Source organism: Danio rerio, chromosome 3 (genome assembly GCF_052040795.2).
Source record: "Danio rerio strain M-AB ecotype USA chromosome 3, GRCz13ab, whole genome shotgun sequence".
Taxonomy (NCBI): Eukaryota; Metazoa; Chordata; class Actinopteri; order Cypriniformes; family Danionidae; genus Danio; species Danio rerio.
Genome location: NC_141023.1, coordinates 35,904,975 through 35,927,500, shown reverse-complemented (window position 1 = coordinate 35,927,500; position 22,526 = coordinate 35,904,975). Strand labels below are relative to the sequence as shown.

The 22,526-nt window shown below is 34.6% G+C and overlaps 2 protein-coding genes across 8 annotated transcripts in view; one reads left to right on the top strand and one right to left on the bottom strand.

The window, feature by feature from the left end:
• The window catches only part of rgs9a (regulator of G protein signaling 9a), a 24,116-nt gene extending 2,884 nt beyond the window's left edge, over positions 1–21,232 (bottom strand). For 2 of the 6 annotated variants that reach the window (XR_015480045.1, XR_015480046.1), the window contains exons 1-17: positions 19,211–21,232; positions 19,031–19,117; positions 14,357–14,453; positions 12,749–12,799; positions 12,543–12,649; positions 12,416–12,467; positions 12,117–12,175; positions 10,787–10,863; positions 10,575–10,656; positions 10,419–10,481; positions 5,599–5,628; positions 5,453–5,514; positions 5,233–5,346; positions 3,317–3,432; positions 1,324–1,411; positions 1,100–1,238; positions 750–832 (exon numbers count right to left, since the gene is read on the bottom strand). Coding sequence is in view for 2 of the 6 variants with exons in the window: in XM_087243344.1 (XP_087099470.1) it covers positions 750–832; positions 1,100–1,238; positions 1,324–1,411; positions 3,317–3,432; positions 5,233–5,346; positions 5,453–5,514; positions 5,599–5,628; positions 10,419–10,481; positions 10,575–10,656; positions 10,787–10,863; positions 12,117–12,175; positions 12,416–12,467; positions 12,543–12,649; positions 12,749–12,799; positions 14,357–14,453; positions 19,031–19,096 (1,286 nt within the window). In the remaining 4 variants the exon portion in view is untranslated. 6 annotated transcript variants of the gene reach the window in all.
• gna13b (guanine nucleotide binding protein (G protein), alpha 13b) overlaps positions 20,934–22,526 on the top strand; it is a 32,049-nt gene continuing 30,456 nt past the window's right edge. Inside the window, exon 1 of one of the 2 annotated variants that reach the window (XR_015479588.1) lies at positions 20,934–21,248. Coding sequence is in view for 1 of the 2 variants with exons in the window: in NM_001013263.2 (NP_001013281.2) it covers positions 20,966–21,248 (283 nt within the window). In the remaining variant the exon portion in view is untranslated. 2 annotated transcript variants of the gene reach the window in all.

Here is a 22,526-nt window from a genome sequence, read left to right as displayed (position 1 = left end):
TGCTCTCAATATTTAGTAAGAATTATAAACGTAGATGAATTAAATGCTGCACGTTTTCATGTGATATTAAAGGCATAGTTCACACAAAAATTAAAATTCTGAAAAAGAAAAAATGATAATTTACTCTCCCTTCACTTGTTCAAAACTTGTTTCCTTTTTTTTCCTGCTGAACACGAAGATATTTTGAAGAATGCTGGTTGCTGGGACCTATTGACTTCCATAGTATTTTTCCTTCTTTCTACTGTGGAAGTTAATGGGTGCCAGCAACCAGCATTCCTCAGAATGTCTTTTAAAAGCATGTAAATAATGATGTAAACATTTTGGGGTGATTTATCTCTTTAATAGTGGCAGCTGAAATAGATTTTGTTTAAATTTTGTGTAGAGAAAATTTTTTGCCCCATTATCAAGAATTTGTGGGACTTGTTGTTTTACATTTCAAAGTAAGTTATTTTTAGTTACTAAACTCTTAAAAATACACTGAATAAAAAAAGATCTTAAAATTAAAATGAAAAAAAAATATATATATATAATAGTATCTAAATAACCCTAAGATTAAAAATATTTCAACATTAACATTAAGTAAAACTTTTTTTAAAAATGACAGAAGCACACAAGAAAAATTACTTAAAATAAACATAAAACTGAAAGCATAAATTCAGAATTAAATCAGGGAAAAAGCAGTAAAGGATTAATTATTGGTGAAAATATTTCAAACTGTTATACATTTTTAAAAATGTTTCAAAACTTACGTGAAGTTGTGTGGTGCAGGTGAAATGGCCTTTTTCTGTATGTCCTTATAAACTGGTGACTTCAAGTAGCGATAAAAGGTATCCTAAAAGTTCACAAATGAACAATGCTTTTGTTATGTTTCTTTTTTATAAAAATAAGTTTCAGTAATTAAATGACTAAAACTGACATGAGCATGAAGTACAGCTAAATTAAAAAATGATAAAAGTCACAACAAATTGCCAAACCTAAGAAGAAATACAGAGCTCAGAAATGTTCAATTCTGTTACGTTATATTAAAAAGATCCATTCTAAATACTTCACTAAACATACAGATCACACAAAAAAAAACTCTACAAGAATGCGATCAAACCTTCTTCATGAGCATGAAGATGTGAGTCTGTGCCGCCTCCAGCACATAGCGGTGAGGATGCTCCAGTCCCTTTACTGTAAGACCCATTGTCCTGCCGTCAATGTTGATCCAGCGTGGAGCTCCTGGGGCCAAAAACGTTCTGCAAAATTTAAAAAAAGAGAGAAATGTTCAGCTATAGAGACCAGTTGTATAAATTGCCATTAATTAAGGCAATACAAACTCACTTGAAAACTTGTTCAGCTTTTTCTGACATTGTAGCTGCTGAGCCAAATTTTAACTCCTCAGCAGCTTCCCAGAAAGCTAAATTCTCACCTGTAGATGAAAAGAAACACATGTTCTAGTGCCTATAGGAATAGTAAACAGAAATATACTGTAGCTGCAAGCAGCAATTTTCAGGGTTTAAGCAATTTAAAGCCAATACTGTATGTGTTCTTGTAAAAAAAAACAAGTATTTATCCTTTAGTAAATCTTAACACCTTTTAGCAAAATTGATGCATAACAATTGATTTGTTTTACACTTGTAGTGTAACTAATTGGTAAAAGATTGATCAAGGACTAGCTTGCAAAATTACACAAAACACATATAATGCACCTGAGTTTGGCCAGTGGTTTATGGCAGAAAAGTGACATTTGGACCTTTCCAATAACTATAATAGGGTTTAAAAAAAATTTATAAATAAAAACATTAAAAAAATGAATAAAATCAATGTTTTAATTGAAGTGCTTTAAAGAAATGAAAATTGCTAATACAAACCGAAACAAATGTAAATTACAGCAAATAAAAAATAATAGAAAAAATAATAGAGAAAAAAATACAAAAGCTTATGTTAAAACGAAGGATATGAAAACAAAACTGTATTGTGTCAAAAAAAAACAAGACAAATATATTAATATAATGTAATGTGTATTTGTGCACTCATGGGCCTCTTTATTAGGTACACCTGGCCAACTGCTCGGTAACCAAATTTCTAATCAGCCAATCACATGGCAGCAACTCAATGCATTTAGGCTTGTAGACATGGTCAAGATGATCTGCTGCAGTTCAAACCGAGCATCAGAATGGGGAAGAAAGGTGATTTAAGTGGCTTTGAACAAGGCATGGCTGCTGATTTACTGGGATTTTTACGAACAACCATCTCTTGGGTTTACAGAGAATTGTCTGAAAAAGAGGAAATATCCAGTGTGTGGCAGTTCTGTGGGTGCAAATGCCTTGTTGATGCCAGTTGTTAGAGGAGAATGGACAGACTGATTCGAGCTGATAGAAAGGCAACTAACTCAAATAACCACTCGTTACAATAGAGGTATGCAGAAGAGCATCTCTAAACGCACATATCGAACCTTGAGGCGGATGAGTTACAGCAGCAGAAGACCACACCGGGTGCCACTCCAGTCAACTAAGAACAGGAGACTGAGGCTAGAAGTCCCACAGGCTCACCAAAATTGGACAATAGAAGATTGGAAAGACTATGCCTGGTCTGACGAGTCTTGATTTCTGCTGCGACATTCGGATGGTAGAGTCAGAATTTGGCTTCAACAACATGAAAGCATGGATCCATCCTGCCTTGTTGCTATAGTTCAGGCTGGTGGTGGTGTAATGGTGTGGGTGGATATTTTCTTGGCACACTTTGGGCCCATTAGTACCAATTAAGCATCATGTAAACACCACAGCCTACCTGAGTATTGTTGCTGACCCTGTCCATCCCTTGATGACTACAGTGTACACATCTTCTGATGGTTACTTCCAGCAGGATAATTCAATGTCATAAAGCATGGATAATCTCAGACTTGACAATGAGTTTACTGTACTCAAATGGCCTCCATAGTCACCAGAACTTAATCCAATAGAGCACCATTGTGATGTGGTGAAACGGGAGATTCACATCATGGATGTGCAGATGATAAATCTGCAGTAACCACGAGATGCTATCATGTCAATATGGACCAAAATCTCTGAGGAATATTTCCAGTACCTTGTTGAATCTATGCCACGAAGTATTAAGACTTAAGATTAAGTTCTGAAGGCAAAAGAGGATCCAACCCGATACTAATAAGGTGTACCTAATAAAGTGGCTGGTAAGTGTATAGAGCATTTACATACACCCAAAGTGTTTAACAATCACGAGGGAGGGTCTCTCCACACCAGTGTATATTAGCAATACATTGAAACTTTACTGGCCCTAATATAATCAGAAAAGTATTCATCAAAGTGAAGCATACCGCTGAATTCTTTTTTCAGGAAGACCTTGAAGTCTGCACGGCCTCGTGGGTCATTGAGCAGCTCGTAGAAGCTGAAAGACCAGCGCTCCACTCTCATCTTTGTGGGGACTTCAATACTGCCAAAAAAAATTATAACTATTAGTTATCATCATTCTTACCCAATCAATGGATTTACATCAAGAACTTCAAACACTTTATATATGGTACAAGTTTTCTAAAACCTCACATTTAAATATGCAAATAAGACATTATTTCATTAAATATGAGCTAATCTGCATACCTTTCTAGCACAAAAAATTAACCTCTTTTCATTTGCATTTTCAAACTTTTTCAGCACCTTTACAAGTGGGATAAAATATAATATATATATATACACCTATAGCTTGATTTTACTGTTTTTTACACGACTAAAATTTCATAATATATATATACACAATATAACACTCGAACCAAAAGCATATATATATATATATATATATATATATATATATATATATATATATATATATATATATATATATATATATATATATATATATATATAAATATATGCATGCTTTTGGTTCGAGTGTTATAGTGTATATATATTATAAAATTTTAGTCGTGTAAAAAAACACTAAAATCAAGCTATAGGCGCATACTTTTTAAGACTTTAAAACACCAAACTACCAGCAGCCTTACAAACCCTTTGAATCAAAATCTTTGGTGTATGCTGTTCTGGTTTATGTAAATGTTGCTGAAGAGATTTAAGGCTTAAAGAAGGACAAAATACTCATTTAGAAATCTACAGACACAAGTTGACAAAGCGCGACAAAATGGAGGGATATTTTCTTTATATCAGCCTTAAAAAACATCAAAGGGCACCTATTTTACTCCTTTTTCAAGATTTAAGATGAGTCTTTTGTGTCTCCAGGATGTGTCTGTAAAATTTAGCTCAAAACACCCATTAGATTATTAATTATACCTTTCTGATTATTGGAATTTTCTGCTCTAAACACAATGTAGCTGTTTTTGTTGCCTGTGCCTTTAATGCTAGTTCTCCCTGCCCACACCGTTTCTATGTGCCTTTAAGAGTGTGGCTCAATCTCCGCCTCAGCTATATCAGATAAACAGCACAGTGACAGACATGAAGGAAGCAGATCTCACATAACATTTGTGAGAAATACTACAATAAGAACTTTACCAATGATTATTTGATGTATTTGTTGTGTAGTTAATTCAAGTCTTTCTGCAACAATGAGTCACATACAATGTCATTACGAAGTTCACACACATACACAGCGCACGCATTTAACTTTGGACTGTTTTTGCACAACAAATGTGACAGGATACACATTAATATCCACTGCTGTATAAATATGTGTTATGTTAATGTTTAAAATAAACCTGGTTTAACGTCCAAAAACAGGATTGAACGGTCTTCTTTTATAATTGTATTGACACGCAGGTGTGGAGATAAAGACGGTAAAATCGCTGTAATTCACAACAAACATGCACTGATTTAAAAAGGTTTTAAAGTTGTAAAACTCGTTCTTGATCACATTTGATGATGATTGATGTTCACAGAGAGCTGAAGAGATCTTTTAATCCCAGTTGCTTTGTTGATATGTCTTGTTGATATAATTATACTCATTACTAAGAAGACTTGTTCATACGTGGCTGTCAATCAATTTTGTGGGTGGGGAAACCACACTCCTATGTCACGTTGCGGTGGACCTCAATATAGGAAGGATTTGGATCTTATTTTACCATCAGGAAATTTAAAAAAGAGACTTATTGTCTTTATATCACTCCAGTATGACTGTGGACACACTATTCCTACACACAATTCTGTCTAAACAGCTTACAAAAGACGATTTTCATCATATGTGCCCTTTAGGAAAAGCTTAAAACTGAAAGGCCTCCAGGGGTCTTACTCGTCTGTGTTCAGCTCCCAGTACGCGTCATTATCTGTCAGCCAGGGATTGCTAGGAAGGCAGGGAACCAGGAATGGGTCATGGTTATTGAAGTTTGTTATATACTTTAGCATGCTGGAAGCAAAAAAAAAAACAAAAAAAAAACAGGCATTTAAAAGAAAAGTCCATTAAGAACTTTTAGGAGACAACTAAATGTTAACTAAGGTTGATTTTGACTTACGCTCCGAGAGACACTGAAGACTTGACCCTTGACCTCATGATGGCCTGTTGTGTGTAGATGTTCTAAAATATAAAATTACAACCAATTAATCACAAAACAACAACAACCCATCCACTGCATTTCTGTAAAGAAGTGCTGTCACTTACGATTCTTCTGTAGTAATCAAAGGTTTTTTTCTGGGGGAAAAAGAGAAAGCAACTTTCTATTATGTTACAATCAAAAATGTGCCTAATAAAACACAAGACACAACGGCTACATGCTATCTTGAAAACACAAGTGATACACAACAGGGGTGTGCAATTTTCACAAAAAAATTATATCTCAATATCTGCTTTCTTTCCTTTAATTTTTTCGATAGCAAGTACTTTTTCGGAGTGTTTTTGAGCGATTGACAGAAGCCGGTAGGTTATGGTAAGTCTCTGTCTTAATGACTGATTCAGTGAATCATTCATTTTAGGTATTTATTTAAATGATCTGAATCATTTAATAACAATGACTTGTGCTTCGCGAAAATGGATGATTGAATCATTTAACAGCTGATTCATATAATGAAATAATACATTTACATTTAGTAATTTTTTATCCAAAGCGACTTACAAATGAGGACAAGGAAGCAATTTACACAACTATAAGAGCAACAGTGAATAAGTGCTGTAGGCACATTTCAGGTATGTAAAGAAAGTGTAAGAAGCAAAACATTAGTAATGTTTTTTTTTTTTTTTTTTGTAGCAGTATTTAGTGGTGGAGCCAGAGAGGGAATAGCAGATTAGTAGGGAAAGTGGAGACTAAATAATTGAGTTTTTAGTCGTTTCTTAAAGACATCGAGGGACTCTGCCGTTCTGATGCAGTTAGGGAGTTCATTCCACCAACTGGGCACATTGAACTTGAGAATTCGGGAAAGTGATTTCTTCCTTCTATGGGATGAAACCACGAGGCGATGTTCATTCACAGAATGCAAGTTTCTGGAGGGCCTATAAATCTGGAGAAGTGAGAGCAGATAAGAAGGAGCAAAGCCAGAAATCGCTTTGTAAGCAAACATCAGTGCTTTTAATTTGATGCGAGCAGCAACTGGCAGCCAGTGCAAACGGATGAGCAGTGGAGTGACATGTGCTCTTTTAGGTTAATTAAAGACCACTCGTTCTGCTGCGTTCTGAAGCATAATAATAATGACTTTTTATGAATGGATCATTAAATCATTTGTTTAAATGATTAATTTAAAACTGCTGATTAATTCAATAATGACTCAACTGACTATAAATAGATTGCTGAATGATTCATTCAAATGATTTATTTAAAATGGCTGATTCATTCAATGAACAAGCAACTGGCTTTTTTAGGAATGGTTCATTGAATTATTCATTTAAATGATTCATGTAAATAACAGCTGATTTATTAATTAATTAATTAAAGTACTGTTTGTATAGATCATTGCAGAATGGTTCTGAGCTGCACAATTTTTCTGATAAATAATGTTATAATAAAAAATAGTTGTTAATGAATAACAATGAATTAGACAGTAAATTATTTCACACCCCAATGTGTGAAATCATACCAAATACAAATGAACACAATCCTCTACCTAAAAAATCCACAGTATTAATAATTAAAGGGACATTAAATTGGTTAAAAATGGTCAAAGGACTGAAATAACACTCAGGGTATATACAGTAGAAGCAGGGAAGCACTGTGGTTCACTATGTATACACACTAATTGATTTAGTATATCCAAGTTTTTGAATAATTGATATTCAGGGCTGGAATAGGTAGATTGTATATCTTGAAAACTGAAGACTTAGAAGTACAAATCTGCCAAGAAAAAAAAGAGAGAAAAAGAGACAGTCATATTAAAAAATTCACAATATAATCTTTCAAATCAGTCATATACACAACATATTAAAAGATTAATTCATATTTTATATACATTTTTGCATTTTAAAAACTCAAAAAAAAGAAGCCAGATTCAAATGGCAGCCAGAAGAGAGAATAATAATTTTTTACCAATTTAAGCGGACAGAACATACATCTAGGGATGCTACGATCAGGATTTTTGCAGTGGATCCTAGATACCGTTTCCTTGTCATGGTGATCGGCCAATACAGAGTGCCGATTCTGATTCTTCAAGCTTTATTTAACTTTGCCAGTGCTCAACCACAATTACCCTTTAAGTATGAGATCTCGAATTAACCTAAGATAATAAATTAGGGATATTGCATACATGTAATGGTCAGAAGCAGCTTTACAAAAAAGATAGATAAAACAGATAAGAAAAATGACTGACAATGCAGTTTAGAAACATTGCTCATGTTGTATTACTGCTGATGCATAACCCGGTCGTGTACATGCATCAACACTTGTGATCAGTTCATGAGATCGGTCAGATCAGTGGTTACCGATCGAGTCGTGAAATGTGATTATCGGCCAATACCTATCTACGGCCTGTCGATCGGAGCGTCCCTACATACAACAATTAGGTTGTCGCAAAAAAATAAAAATAAATAAAACTCAAGATTTGTGCTGTTTCAGCTCATTTTGAACATTACAAACTCATTACAAACTCCTTGCATAGTATTAATAGTTTTTATTTGATGCAAGGATCGTATAATAGAAAGCATAGCTTTAAAAATGTACACACATTGTTTTGTTTTTTTTTAAATCAAGATATTAAAAACTTTTGAGGATTTAAGATGCTGATAACCAATAAACGTGTCATCACCATGTTGTGAAAAAGGGTCCACAGAGCATTTAATGGACCTGTATATATTTAAAATAAAACACCTGCATAACAGTTTAACTGTCTGTTATGACACTTCAATCATCAATTTAATGCATCTTTGTTGAATTAAAGTTAATTTACTTTTTTAAAATTAAACAATTCCCTAAGCTTTGAATAGTAGTGTAGCATATCTGTCATAATTTACATATAAAACACAATAAATTATTTTGTCAAAGAAAAAAAAAGAAAAACTATCCCCTTAACGTCACGAGAGCATAATATTTGACTTTAATATTTGTTGCCTGTTCAATGTTTCTCGACAAATTAAAAAACAGAGACCACAAAATAAGTTTTCATTTAAAGCAGTAATGCACTAGTGCACTCAATATTAAAGCTCACTTGCTTTCCTTTGTCTTATTCCCTGGCCACATCAGAATGAGCCATCAATTACTCTAGCATATGTTTTACACAGCAGATGCCCTGCCAGCAGCAACCTAATGCCAACAGTACAACCCTCAGTGTGGGAATCATCCACACATTCTCCCATTCACACACTACGGCCAATTTAGTTTCCCCAGTTCACCAATAGCAAATGTCTTTGGACTGTGGGGGAAACCAGAGCACCCGGAGGAAACCCAAACAAACACAAGGAGAACAAGCAAATGTCACACAAAAACGCCTTTTATCGCTGAGCCCTTAGCCACCAGCCCACCCCTTATTCCCTGGTTTATTTCCAACAGGCTCTATAAGGGTAAGGGGTAGGTGGGATGATGGGGATCTCTTCGCAAGATCAACAGGTCAGAAATCCTCTTATATAGCAAAGAAGATTGTGAGAGAATCTCCACGGCCATCCCAGGACTGCGACAGACACACTGCTAATCGCCTCTATAGGTAAAGCCTTTCAGACCACACAGCATCCAGTCCTGCCTATATGTGAACTCCCACTCACTTCAACATAACTGTCCAAAGGTATAGTTTACCCACAAAATTACAATTATATCATCATTTAATCACCCTCATGTCACTCTTAACCTGTATGACTATCTCTATTCTGCAAAACAAATCAGAGATTTTGATAAATGTGTACTTTTTTGGCTTTCTTTGTACACATTAAAGTTAATGAGCAGCAAAATGATCAGTGTTCTTCACCACTTTGTTAATGTATTTACTGACATGAACTAAGGATGAGGGCAGCATGGTGGTGCAAGGGGTTGCACAATAGCCTCACAGTAAGAAGGTTGCTGGTTCGAGCCCTGGCTGGGTTAGTTGGCGTTTCTGTGTGGAGTTTGCATGTTCTTCCCATGTTCACGTGGGTTTCCTCCAGGTGCTCTAGTTTCCCCCACAGTCCAAAGACATGCACTATAGGTGAATTAGGTAAGCTAAATTGGCCGTAGTGTATGTGTGTGAATGCAAGAGTTTTTGGGTGTTTCCCAGTTCTGGGTTGTGGCTGGACGGGCATCCGATGTGTAGAACGTATGCTGGATTAGTTGGCGGTTCATTCCACTGTGGCAACCTCTGATTAATAAAGGGACTAAGGATGAACCACACATGAAAACATGCCATAGTAATTCCCGGATAAAACTAAATTGTTTTTGTAACATACTATAGTAAAGTTGTGGTAATTCTATAGTTGCTGTGGTAATATGACAACGATAGTAATCTAGTAACAAATTACCCAACACTTTACTACATTTTCTACAACTATAGGGTATACTACAATAAACCTATTTACTGTAGTAAAACCCAAAGTATAGTGCAGTATTTATTATAGTTAATCAATTTACTATTGTTAATACTACAGTATGCTGTAACATTAATTAACAAAGAGTTGTAAATGCAATTATATATACGATATTACACTTTACTATAATATAGTTAAAACTACAGCAGTATTTTATCATGTGTGCAATTATTAAATTATAATGTGTTGATGTTAATTTCAACATTAAGTTGTGCTTGTTAACATTAATTAACGCACTGAGTTCATAAGGCCAAACAATGAACGACTGCAAAGATACAGTAAAATGTAATGCTCACTGTTTATTCTCATTAGTAAAGACATTAACTTACATGATTGTAAAGTGTTACCAAAGTATCTTCTTTAAAGTCATTCGTGCAGTTTTAAAACATAAGGGAGGATGGGTAGGCCTAAACGATAATGTGTTGATTATTTTTGAATGAACCGGATGCTAATTAGCATGCTAACCTCTGTCCAACAAATACTGAGCACTCAAATAGCAACTTACCATTTACCTCCTCTGTATTAGGATCAATATGACGATCCAGGCCATAATCCATTGCGCTGTGAGTTTGTGGCTGTGGAAACGAGAACAAAAAAAAACATGTCTTTATCACTTTTACAACAACAACAAAACATTTGTAAGCTAGCATCTTCTGCTAGTCACTTACTGGAGGCCTGTGGACTATCCAGTATGCTCTTTCCTGACAGTCAAACACAACTCTGTCTGCTTTCGGACGTGCCTTCCCAGCACTTTAAAGACAGAAGATAATGACATACGGTAAGTACCATTAACAATAAAGAACTGTAGTAAAAGGTCAAGCCACAAATATATCTCTCAAAAAATGTACTTTTGTAAAGACAGGAGAGTACAGAAACTCACTGGTACTGCTCTTTAGCTTGCATCACAATAAAATCCCATTTGTGGTTCATCCATTTGTGGAGTTTGTCGTATTCCTCCTATAAAACACACATTAGAGTTCTAGTATGATTACATTATTCATTAATGTCAGCATTTAATGGGATATTCAGCTTTGCACTAAAAAGTTTCGCATTTTATTTTATGGGAGCCCACAAAAAATAAATTGTGGTTTTTCTACAAATTAAACCAAACAAGGTTTTTGTGGTTAAACCACAAAATGGTAACCATGTACTAAGTACTGCTGTACTAAGCATAGTTTAAAGTAGTGGTTTCTAAAAATGGCCATTTACACACCCAAACAAATCTATGGTTACTACACTTTAATTATAATAAACCAATGGTTAAGTTTTGTAAGGGTGGGCACTTTTACAGTGGGTAAGTTTCACTCAAAAAGACACATCATTTCAAATCATAAGATTGTACTATAAATAATTACTGTTTGTCCATTTTCCATCATTTTCTTCTTCAGATGTCAGGAAAATAAAGTAAGGTGTTTTAACAATACATGATAATACAGTAATATAAAGGACTCTTTTTCAGTCATTTCTTCTCCTCATTTACATTTTGTTGCCCTGTTTATTAAACTGTAACAGTATGAACAAAGACAACATAGGCTATACTCCATTTATACTACATAGTACATTTCCGCTCTGCTTGTCTGATTTAATTGACAGTATGATATAACTCACGAATAAGCAGAAAATATGTCAAAATGATGAAAAATCACTATTTAACATCTACATCTACATAATGATGCATAAATAATATTATTTTGGCGTTATTGGATTCTACAATCAATAATATAGTTACAATACAATTAATTGCTTTTTAAACAATACATGACTTCAGTAGCTCTATTTGGAGAGAACAGATTGTCTAGGGTAGGATAATTGTTTTGGTAGGGAAGTGCATCTAAATTAACATAACTAAACCGATTAAAACCATAGATAAACAAAACAAAGAACTGTATTTTATGTTATTTCTGAGGAGACTAACATTATTCAGTTTCTGAAATTGAATAATTATTAAATAAAGTATTTATTAATCATTAAATAACATTTGTGTTGAAAAAGGTGGATTGATCCTGTTATGCACGATTCATTCATTACCGTTTCATCAAAATGTAGCTTAACCCCACCCAAATTCAGTGCCTTCATCTAATCATCCAACCAATAAAGAAATTGAACTTTAAAATTGAACAATAAAGAAATTGAAATTTGCCCCACATTACAACTTTAAAAGGATTTTTTTTTAAAAAGTCTAATCAAATTAATTAAAATGTTTTACATACCTGTTCATGAGCATCAAGCGCTCCTTTTTTTCTAATATTCCTTTTTGCCAGATAGATTGCTAAAGTGATGAAAAAAAACATGTTTATTAGGGGTTGGTCACATACAAACATGTTTTTAAGACAAAACAAACACACACAAAAAAAATTTTCATTTTCATACCCCTTTAAATGGATAAAAGCAATAGCAGCTGGCCAGAGGTTTTCAAATATACCTTCAATATATATTATATATCTAAACTCATCTTAACTATTCATTATGAGATATGTTGTGGAAACTGAATATACACAAGTTTACAAACCATAGTCGATGTCCTCAGCGGCCCACTTCTGCACAGGCCAGAAATAGGGGGTCTAGACAGAGGGAAATGATCTCCGATTAAAACGCACCACCATTAAAACACTTTTAAATAGGTAAGTTCTAATTACCTGAAAGCGATACAAACTGCCGTCTGATTTAAGGACGAGCTTTTTGTGGTCCTGCAGAGGGTAGATGTATCCATATGCCACTAACATTGTGCCAAATGCTTGAGCCTCTGCCAAAAACAGCATCCAAGAAAATTGTATTCCACATTTAAATTGTATTATTTCAGATCGTTTCTGAATAATTTGAAACAACACATTTTCACAAGTACCATTATTCTCCATGCTCATATGTTTAGCGATCCATGCAATAATGTCCTGGTCTGTCAAGACAAACAGAAACATGGTAATATCTAAACATATAGAAAATAAAGTGTGGTAAGAACATGAAAATGACATGATTTTTGTTTGCACAATAATAATAATAATAAACTATTGCAGAAATGATGCTTTCATATTATATTACTGTATCTGTTTTTAACTATTGTACACTTACTGTACGTCAGAAAATTTAATAGTGAGGTGCAATGTACTTTTCATGTTGTGTTTTGCTCCACACTGAGGTGCAATATGTTATCTTCAGAGAGAGGTTTATTGGTAATAGAAAGATCCCAAAAAATGATTATAAAAATGATATATTCCATAAAATGTACATATCCGCACCATTTACTCTTACTTAACTCTCACTCTCACGCCACTGGCTTGCTTGGTTTGGGACTTGTGGAGCTGCACATCAATAGATTCGCTAATCAGTGTTTGGACTTTCAGGAGTAAAAATTAAACCATGTTGACCTAAACTAAACTGAACGTCAACTCTGAAAACTGGACTGATGCTGTTTCAAATTACTAGAACTTCTATGTTAAGCTGCTTTGACACAATCTACACTGTCGAAGCGCTATAGAAATAAAGATGAATTGAATTGAGATGAAACTTAGTTGGTTCTTTTTTCTGTTGAACACAAAGGAAGATATTCTGAAGCATATGTTGAAAGAAACGATGGCATCCACAGTAGAAACATCGTCATGATCATGTGTTTTTATTTGATGCCATGTCAGAAACAAAGACTATTATCATATTATTTTATTAATAAATCTACAATTAAAAACAACAAACAAATAAACACATCAATTAGATAAGATTTTTTACGTTAATACATGATAAACATTTCAAAATATTTCCTAGTGACACTTTGCTGAATATCTCCATAAGTGAGTCCCATAGTAGGAACAAAACATACTATGGAAGTTAATGGCTGCTTTTTCAACATTCTTTAGAGTATCTTCCTTTGTGTTCAACAGAAGAAAAAAACTCAAATAAGATTTGATCTAGTGGAGAATAAGTAAATTATAGATATTCATTTATGAGTGAACTGACCCTTTAAGGATTAACAATAGGTTTGAGTGTTGCTTAAGGGCAAGGGCAGTGAGCAGATATCTTTAAATGTAAGCACACCATAAAATCATGCATATAAACCGCAAACTCACTCTATCAATTGATTAATTCAAAAGGCTTTACAAAGTACTACTAACAAAAAAGTAGGTCTGAAAATATTTACCTAAACATTCACACAATTTCACAGTGAAAGAGTGCTTTTTAAATCTTATTACTACAAGACCCGGTTAACTGTTTGATGAAGTTAGACTTCTTGGCTGACTAGATTTGATGACAACCGTTGCACAGATTAAGGAGCAACTTTGGAACGTAAAGTAGCAAAGATCTCATCCAATTGAAGGCTGCTGTATATAGCCGGGCGTCAGATTATGATCTGGCAGCACAACGCTTGTGTCTGTATATAGACCTTAAGGTAGTGTACAGTATACAATACATGATCAGTATAAAGATTCAGTGAGAAGCTGGCAGTGCTGCATTACAAACTCACCCGTCATGACATGAGGAATGGTAGTAACGTTTAGCTTCTGATCTGATCCCTTCACACCAGTTGATGGGTCTTGCATTTGAACCACCATGGCCTCCAGCTGAAAAATTTAGGACATTTGTTTTATAATTAAATGATTAAATACAATGCTTAAATAAGAGGAGGATCAGTCTCCTTAGCTATTGAAGTTAAATGCAGGAAAAGGGCTCTCAATTAGGGCTGAATGATTTGAGATTTAGCTAGCTGTGATTGTCATGATCATGTAGGAAGCACAGTTCTGTGATCAGTAGTAAATCTGCTCAGAAGACTCTGACTCTTGTGTTGAAAACCAAAATATGCCCTAAAGAAAAAAACAAGAAATTTCTATAAAAGTTTGTAAATAAACAGAAAATTTAACTGCTTCCATTGATTCAACGTGACTAATTAACAACTACAACAATAAATGGTTTAACTGAGTTCTTCTTCTTATATTTTTTCTTGATAATAAAGTAAATATTAAAGCAATTACTTTATTTCTGCTTAGAATACTATGAAAAAGGCAGAATCGCTAACCCAACATCCTAGAGATATTGTGTCTTCCAGTTGAGCTACCAAAAATGAATCCACCCTGCCCATGAGGCTGTTTTATTGAGAAGAAAACAGAAATATTTAAATGCTTTTCATTCTCTCACACATTGAGTAATTATGCTGTATCTGCAATACAACAAGGGTTGAATCTAAATGCAGCTTTTATTAGATTCATCAGGCTGGCAAGGTTCAAACAGGGACAGATGGAACCATGTAAATAATCCAGAGAGTGGCCAAAATAACAGGCAAATGGTCAGGGCAGGTGGTGAAACAAACATAAACAATGAAACAAACAAGAGTCAAAATCACAGTTACACTATATAAATAACACTTTCGCAATGCTCACTAGGTAAACAAGACTCAGCCAAGAGACTCAGTCTGCTCGTGAGGTGTGTATATAGTCCATCTGATTGGTCCTAAACAGTTTCAGCTGTGTGTGAACCTGAACCTGGTGTGTGACTGTGGGAGTGTTCTTCAGCAGCCTGCACTGGCAACACTGCTGGTGATCCTACCAGAATGTCCTTTTTGGGCATCAGGAAGTGCTTGAATTTGCATTTGCGCTAACTGGTGTTGTCAGAAGTAACAGTACACAATATAAAAAGATTTTTACTAAAATGTTTTAAAAAAATAAAACAATAAAGGTACTAAGCAGGCTACCGGTAGTCCTGAGGATCCGGTTCTACATGTGATAAAATAAATCATTAATATTGCACTCTCTTCATGTCAGCACTGAGACATGGCAACCGGCTGTGCTACTAATATGGCAGCAATGAATCCACTTCTTATTAAGAAAAAGAGGTAACAACATGAACCATTAACGCAGAGTTTGTGCTTTTATTTGGTAAACGTATATTTGTTTTTATTTAGTGAGTAATGTATTTGTTAATAGGGCCACTTACATTTTATTTTTTGTTTTTTTGAAGAATGCCTGCCCGAAGGGCTTCCAACAAGTTTGAAAAATTTCCAAACCCTGAGAAAGATCTATTTTAAACACTTGACTGAAGAGAGTTTGGGTTAACATCTGTGCATTGAGATTTATGTTTTATGGATTTTTTCTATTCAGTCAGTTAAATTATATACTGAGTAACTAAGTTATATTTCAGACAAAGTAATTAGCAAAAAAAATAATGCAAATGTAATGATTGACTTTCTTTGATTTCATGCTTCGTGTAGTAAATGCTGCTCCATCTGAAAGACCATGTTAGGGATTTACTGCTGAACACAGAACTGGCTTTACTCACAAAATGTACATGAAAATGGCTTTTAATTAATCTTGCGGCCCTGCTCCCAATTAAGCTATATTTCATAAAAAAAACAACCTATATCATATTGAATGTATTATATATTAATACAAGATTTTTAAATGATTGATTCTGATTGCCTGATGAACACTCTAATGAAATGTTTTATGATACAAGACTTTACAAAAATGTTGTGTGCTTTACCACACAAAATAATGGCACACACACCCAAAGCAAACATCCCCCAATTTATAAATGCACACACTAGTGAACTTGTGAACGCATCAAGTATAAACCACCCTTTAGACAGCGTCATAGTTCCTTATTACTTCACGAAATGATTTTGCTTATTTCAAAGGTTCTTTTAGCCAAAAGTATCAAAATAACTATCAGAAAATAAATTTAACAAGTGACAAACTATTTTCATGCGCCAAAAAATATATGGCATTTCTCAGTTTAGGAGGTACTAATAGTGCTGTTCTTGAAGCAGTAAAACTTACAGTTTTGCTATTACTAGAGACTTTAACGACTGTATTAGTCTGTATATTAATGGCTCAAGTCACAATTACTAGCTTAATTTTGGAATTATAAACAGAGGGTGAGATGAGATGCACAGAATATTAGATCAACAAGAGCAATTTATGGACAAAACCTGAAAAATGTCTGGTGTGTTAATTGTGAGGAAAATAATAAATAACAATTGACTCTGGAATGTTGAAATGTAAAAAAAAAAGCCAACTGAGATGAGCTTTATTTGTCCTGATTCAAACTGATGTTCATTAGTACGTTCTAGGGCTGCACAATATATCATTTCAGCATGGATATAATAATAGGGGCAGGATAAAATATTGATATGCACAAGGTGGCGCTTCTCTTAATGGCAGATCAAACATATATCAATCTAACAATTCTACAAAATATTTGTGCTGTTAATAAAAAAAATACATCTTTTAACTTTTTAAGTTATAATTTCATTTATAATTTAATATTTTCATGATATATTATGGCTGCTTTTCTTGTGATATGTTGCTGATATTGTGTTCTATCCTCATCGGGGGCAAAATATCATAATATTGTATCGTATTACTGGTACTGAATATCCGACTTCTAATTACACTTTTATCTTTGCTCTTTCATTTATTTATTCCTGCAATTTCTTTGATTCATTCCTCTACAAGATTATTCCAATTAATCTAAATTAATGATTTCATTCCAAATAGAGCTATTCATCTCCCGAAATTGTGGTCATAAGCTAATAAAAATCGCAGCTAAATAAAATATTGTCAGATTAATCGTCAAATAATGTCAGATTTTTCCATTATTGTGCAGCTCTAGTAAGTTCCCATTTTGATTTAATTGTATTCTTGATTTGATTACTCCCTCTTGATTCACTTCTTTACTTTCCTTTGGCTTATTTCCTGCTTTATAAGGGGTCAGCACAGCAGAATAATACACCTTTTTCTTGATTCAACTCAATTAATTTAGTTTATAAATACATGTTATTGCCTTTGATATTTCTAAAAATCATTATTGAACATCAGTTTACAATGGGTACAATGTTACAAGCCCGTCTCTTTATTTCAAATGCAGAAAATGAGTAGTAAGAATATGAATTACAGAATATGGGACAAATCACAGTATAAAACCATTGAAAATCAATCTTTAAATCAACCATATTTTTGGTCAGACTACATCAGTTGTGCATTAATCTTTAAGAATTCAAAGCCCTGTCATCAATTACCCATTTTAAATATCAAAACCTGTATATTTATAAAAATTATTTTAAAAGTAGATGAAAAAACTGATAATACTTTTAATAAACTCTTTGTTTGTTTATTTTCCCACCGTGCATGCTCAATTGTTTATTTGTTTGTTTATTTATTTATTTACTAATGGTTTTCTATGTTTTACGTTGGCTCTGTACCCTTTTAACTGACAGCTTCCTACATTTTAAAACTTTCAGCAGTTTATTTATTATAAAATAGCATTAAAAGGCATACTAAGCTTAAAAACAATGAACTTTGTGTTTATATATAACCACTGAATAAAAAGGGTCAGCAATCAGAAATAAAATAGCCCAATTCAACTCTCAATTCAAGAGTTCAGGTTTTAATGTAACTGTGTGACTGATTATAAGTTTCTACAGTACACAAGTCTACTAAGGTTTAACCACTAATACAAGTAACAATAAGTCCACCTCAGCTTTGACCTAAAACATGTTTGACACTCGTGTTCTACGGCAACATGCTTGAACTTTAGAGTAAGACATGAAGATCTTAAGGCAAGCTGTCAGATGTGGCAGGAGGCCAGGCTAATTGGATTTGAATCAGAAAGCTCTTTTACAGTGAATCTTTTCAATGAATAGAAGATCTCTCTTAGAAGCTGAAAATAAACAACAAAACAGAAAAATAAACGACAAATATCTATATTTGAATATGGACATACTGAGATAAAGTGACATTGAAATCTGTTTATGCCATATTGATATTAACTTGTCCATTTAAAAACATTTTTACAACAAATGTCATGGTTAAGCTGTGGCTATTTCAGCAAATCCATGATTAATTTGTGGTTACCGTGGTTTAACAACAATAACCAACCACCTTTAATTTAAAAACCATTGTTAATTTAAATAGAAGAGGTACGGCTGTTAGGGTTTATATTTTAGCTTAAATAACTTTTAATATATAAAGAATATAGTCTATATATGTATAGAAAGAAAATATGCATAAAAGACACTAATTTAAGGAAACACTGCAAAACCATGCAAACAACAGTTAATTTTAAAGTATACAATGTCTTTGAAAGTGGTAATTGCTTGGTAATGTATCTCATCAATTGTTTACTTTGCCTTAAGTATGAACTTTACCTTTTTAAGGCAGGTCATCCGTGGCCTATAATGTTGTCCATGGTCTCGGTCCGATCTTATTGTCATTTTGTATTCCGGAAAAAAAAACTATATTATAAGTACAAAATTAATCCAGTTGTCAGCAACCCTTATAAGAAAGAAGTTTGTTGGTTTTCTGAGAGCTCTGGACAGTGCACGTACCACACCAGTGAGCAGTAAATATCAGAGAGTGAAAGCAGACCAATCACAACGAAGCTCCGTTCTGCACTGCGCACACACTCCGACAGGCGGCGACACACACTCACACACACTCACGACACGCCTACTTGGGGTTTCTCCTGGGACTGTCCTGCGATTCATTTAATCTGCGCTGTTCCTAGACCTAATCAGAAACTGCCGTTGTAGTTACAGTCAGATTAAAGGTCTATAAAACACTCCTCTGCTGGGCAAGATTGGGCCACTGAATCTAATCTTTCAGAATCAGTGAGCATTAAACAGGGGTGGATTTGGCCCCAATAGGGCCCAAAAGTCCTATTGTACACCTTTTGTACTTTAATTTATTCAGCTATTTTTATATCATATTTTCCTAAACTGAAAATAATAAATGAACTCTTTGACTTTTAAAAACTAAATCTAAACTAAACTTTGGCTGCTGGACTGCTCCATGATTGAAGGTGGGGGACACATTTGTACGGATATGTAATAATTCCGTTCACTATACAAAATATGATAGAAAACTATGCTATACACAATTTATGCATCTAGGTACCGTATTTATTGTGGGGCCCTCAGATTTCCTGGGGCCCTAAGCGAGCACTTATGGGTTAAATCTGCCTCTGGCAATAAATTGTACAGGTGCGTTCTCCGTTCTGTATCTTCCTGTCAAAAGATTTAACATTTTGTTTGAGATTCAGCTGCTTTCATATATAGGGATAGGGAGGTTTGTTTTCCTGGGGGATCCATTATCCCACTTTTCCCTAAAAAATCCAAATAATTTATATTAATCATTTATATTATGACTTTGAATTATGGGATTAGAATTTCTTCTGAAATTACAACATATGCACAAAATTGCCAATTAGTTTTATTTTATCATATTTCTCTGACTTTGCAACTTATGTCAGGCTTTACATCGTGATTAGAGTAAACAATGATGTACAACAAAAACTAAAAATCTGAGTGCAAATTTAAGTAATAAGCAAATCTCTTGGATGCACATGTTGCCCTACTTGTTTAAACTTTGAAATTGCTTACATTCAATGCCAATGGATGAATATGTGCCTATTATTACTACGCTAAATTCTGCCTATACCTTATAAAATCATAGAAGATTCCCAGTAATATTAACCTTTTATTTACTTTTGTCAAAAGATTGCGATGTAGCGGATATTTGAACTCTTTGAAGGAGAGAACATTTGTCACTTTTTTATTCACTTTTTTCAACATTTGTCTTTGTTTTTTATTCATTGAGTTCATTAATTGAGTCTTTCCAAGGTTAATATGCAAAGTAATTTACACATTACGGATGTTATTTGCTATATTGGGAAAAAAAAAACTTTTTAAGTAGAACATTAAATTAACACTTAGAATAATCTATAATAAAAAATATGTTGTCTTTCCTTGCTCGATAAGTAACTTTAAAATATTTTTTTTCTCTCGTTCCTTAATTCCTCTTTTATCTTATGTGATATTGTGTGAAAATGATTTACTCTTAAGCCATTTGCACTTGTTCAATGTATTATTATTAAGGATTTGTTCTAGATTCCTAAACAATGTGTTAAGGCTATAATGTACTGTTTTTTGTAATATTAATTATTGAATAAAATTGGGAAAAGAACCCGCCCAAAACTTCCATCAGAGCACTGCGCGCGCGCCACTGTTACAGCGCCCCGCCCGCCACCAGCACTCAGGCGCGCGCAGTTTCACTCCCTACTGTCTCGATGAAGTTGCACAAAGATGGCGTATTTCCTGCAGTCAGGGTCCTTTCTATCCCTTTGTTTTCCAAACTGTTTTCTCGACAGCAGCGATGCGGAACAGCTAAGGAAATCTAAAGAAATAGACCGAGAAATTTTCAAAGAAAAAACCTTTGTGAAACGCCTAGTGAAGATACTTTTGCTCGGCGCCGGAGAGAGCGGCAAGTCCACTTTCCTCAAGCAGATGCGCATCATACACGGGGATGACTTCGATAAGGGGGACAAAGAAGAGTTCAGAGGCACCATTTACAGTAATGTTATGAAAGGTAGGAGGCCCGTTTCCCATCCACAGACATGTGCGAAGACTAGCGAGGGGCCAAACTTGACTTTTAGCGTCTTCGGGAGGGATGAGAAGTGAGGTTTAGCTAGCGTTAGCTGAAGTTGCGCTGTAACCTGCCCAGAAGAAACGCCCATGTTATTCTCTCAACTTTTCACCGTCGCGGTCTTGAACAAAAGCCCTCTGCTAAGAGCTGGTTTCTGTCTAAATCATTCCTAGATAGTATGCGCATTCAGTGAGTGGATTAAATCGCTCCTGTGGCTTCATTGCGCGGCTGGACGCGCTTTTGAATTTCACCAGAAATGACCGTTAGCGCTTCATAAACAGCACAACTTCTTTGACTGTTGAATGTGTTTAAAAGCAACCATGAGACCACTATTACTAACTCAATTTTGAGAATATCACACTCAACATCATCATAGTTTTGAAGTTTTACCGGAATCTCGTGGCTATTTAAAGAGCTGCCTCGTGCGCGTTACTGGTTTGTCCGCACGAGTAACATTTAAATGCCATAACTAACGTTAAAGCTGTATTATGTAAAATAAATCAGGCCAATATGAAAAGCCCGGCTTAAGATGTAAATCAGCAGCTCTCTCATGTTTGTTGGTATGCTGAGGCCGTCTCATAAATAACAAAGAGACTGGTGTCAACCGAGAGCATGGCACTCGACTCATATTCAAAGCCTAAATGCATAGTCGTGTTTATTTGCTCATTTTAATTGCAAATGAAAGAGTGGTTTTATTTTTCAGATATGTTTACTTGTAGTTACGGACGTGTGTGAATTCACGTGTTTTGGGCATCTGTGAAATAGATGGGTGGAGTCCAGAGCTCTCAGACTAGCACATGATGAAAACATGGGTTACCGGTGGCACTCACCACTAATACATGCTAAAGAAACTAACAGCTTTACTGTTGATGCTGTGGCTTTTTCACAGTTTCATACAGTTTAACAGGAGCCAGTCTTGCCTGATGGAAAGGAAATAATGATCAGTGCCCACCGTGTATAATATGGGGCTCCCCATGTGGGCTGCCTCAGCTGGGGATTTCCATTGCATATTGCTATGAAAAGATTTCCTGTATGAGATTTATATGCCACATCGGTCATCGTTTTCGAAAGGCATCACAATGACAAATGCTTGAACCGTGGTCTCGTGGAGATTTGTCTGTAGTCACTAACATCATCATCATCATCATATCCTTCCCTAGCTCAACTTAAACAGGAAACATTTAGTCAAATGGCAGCTTGGATTAAATCCTAAGGCATTCC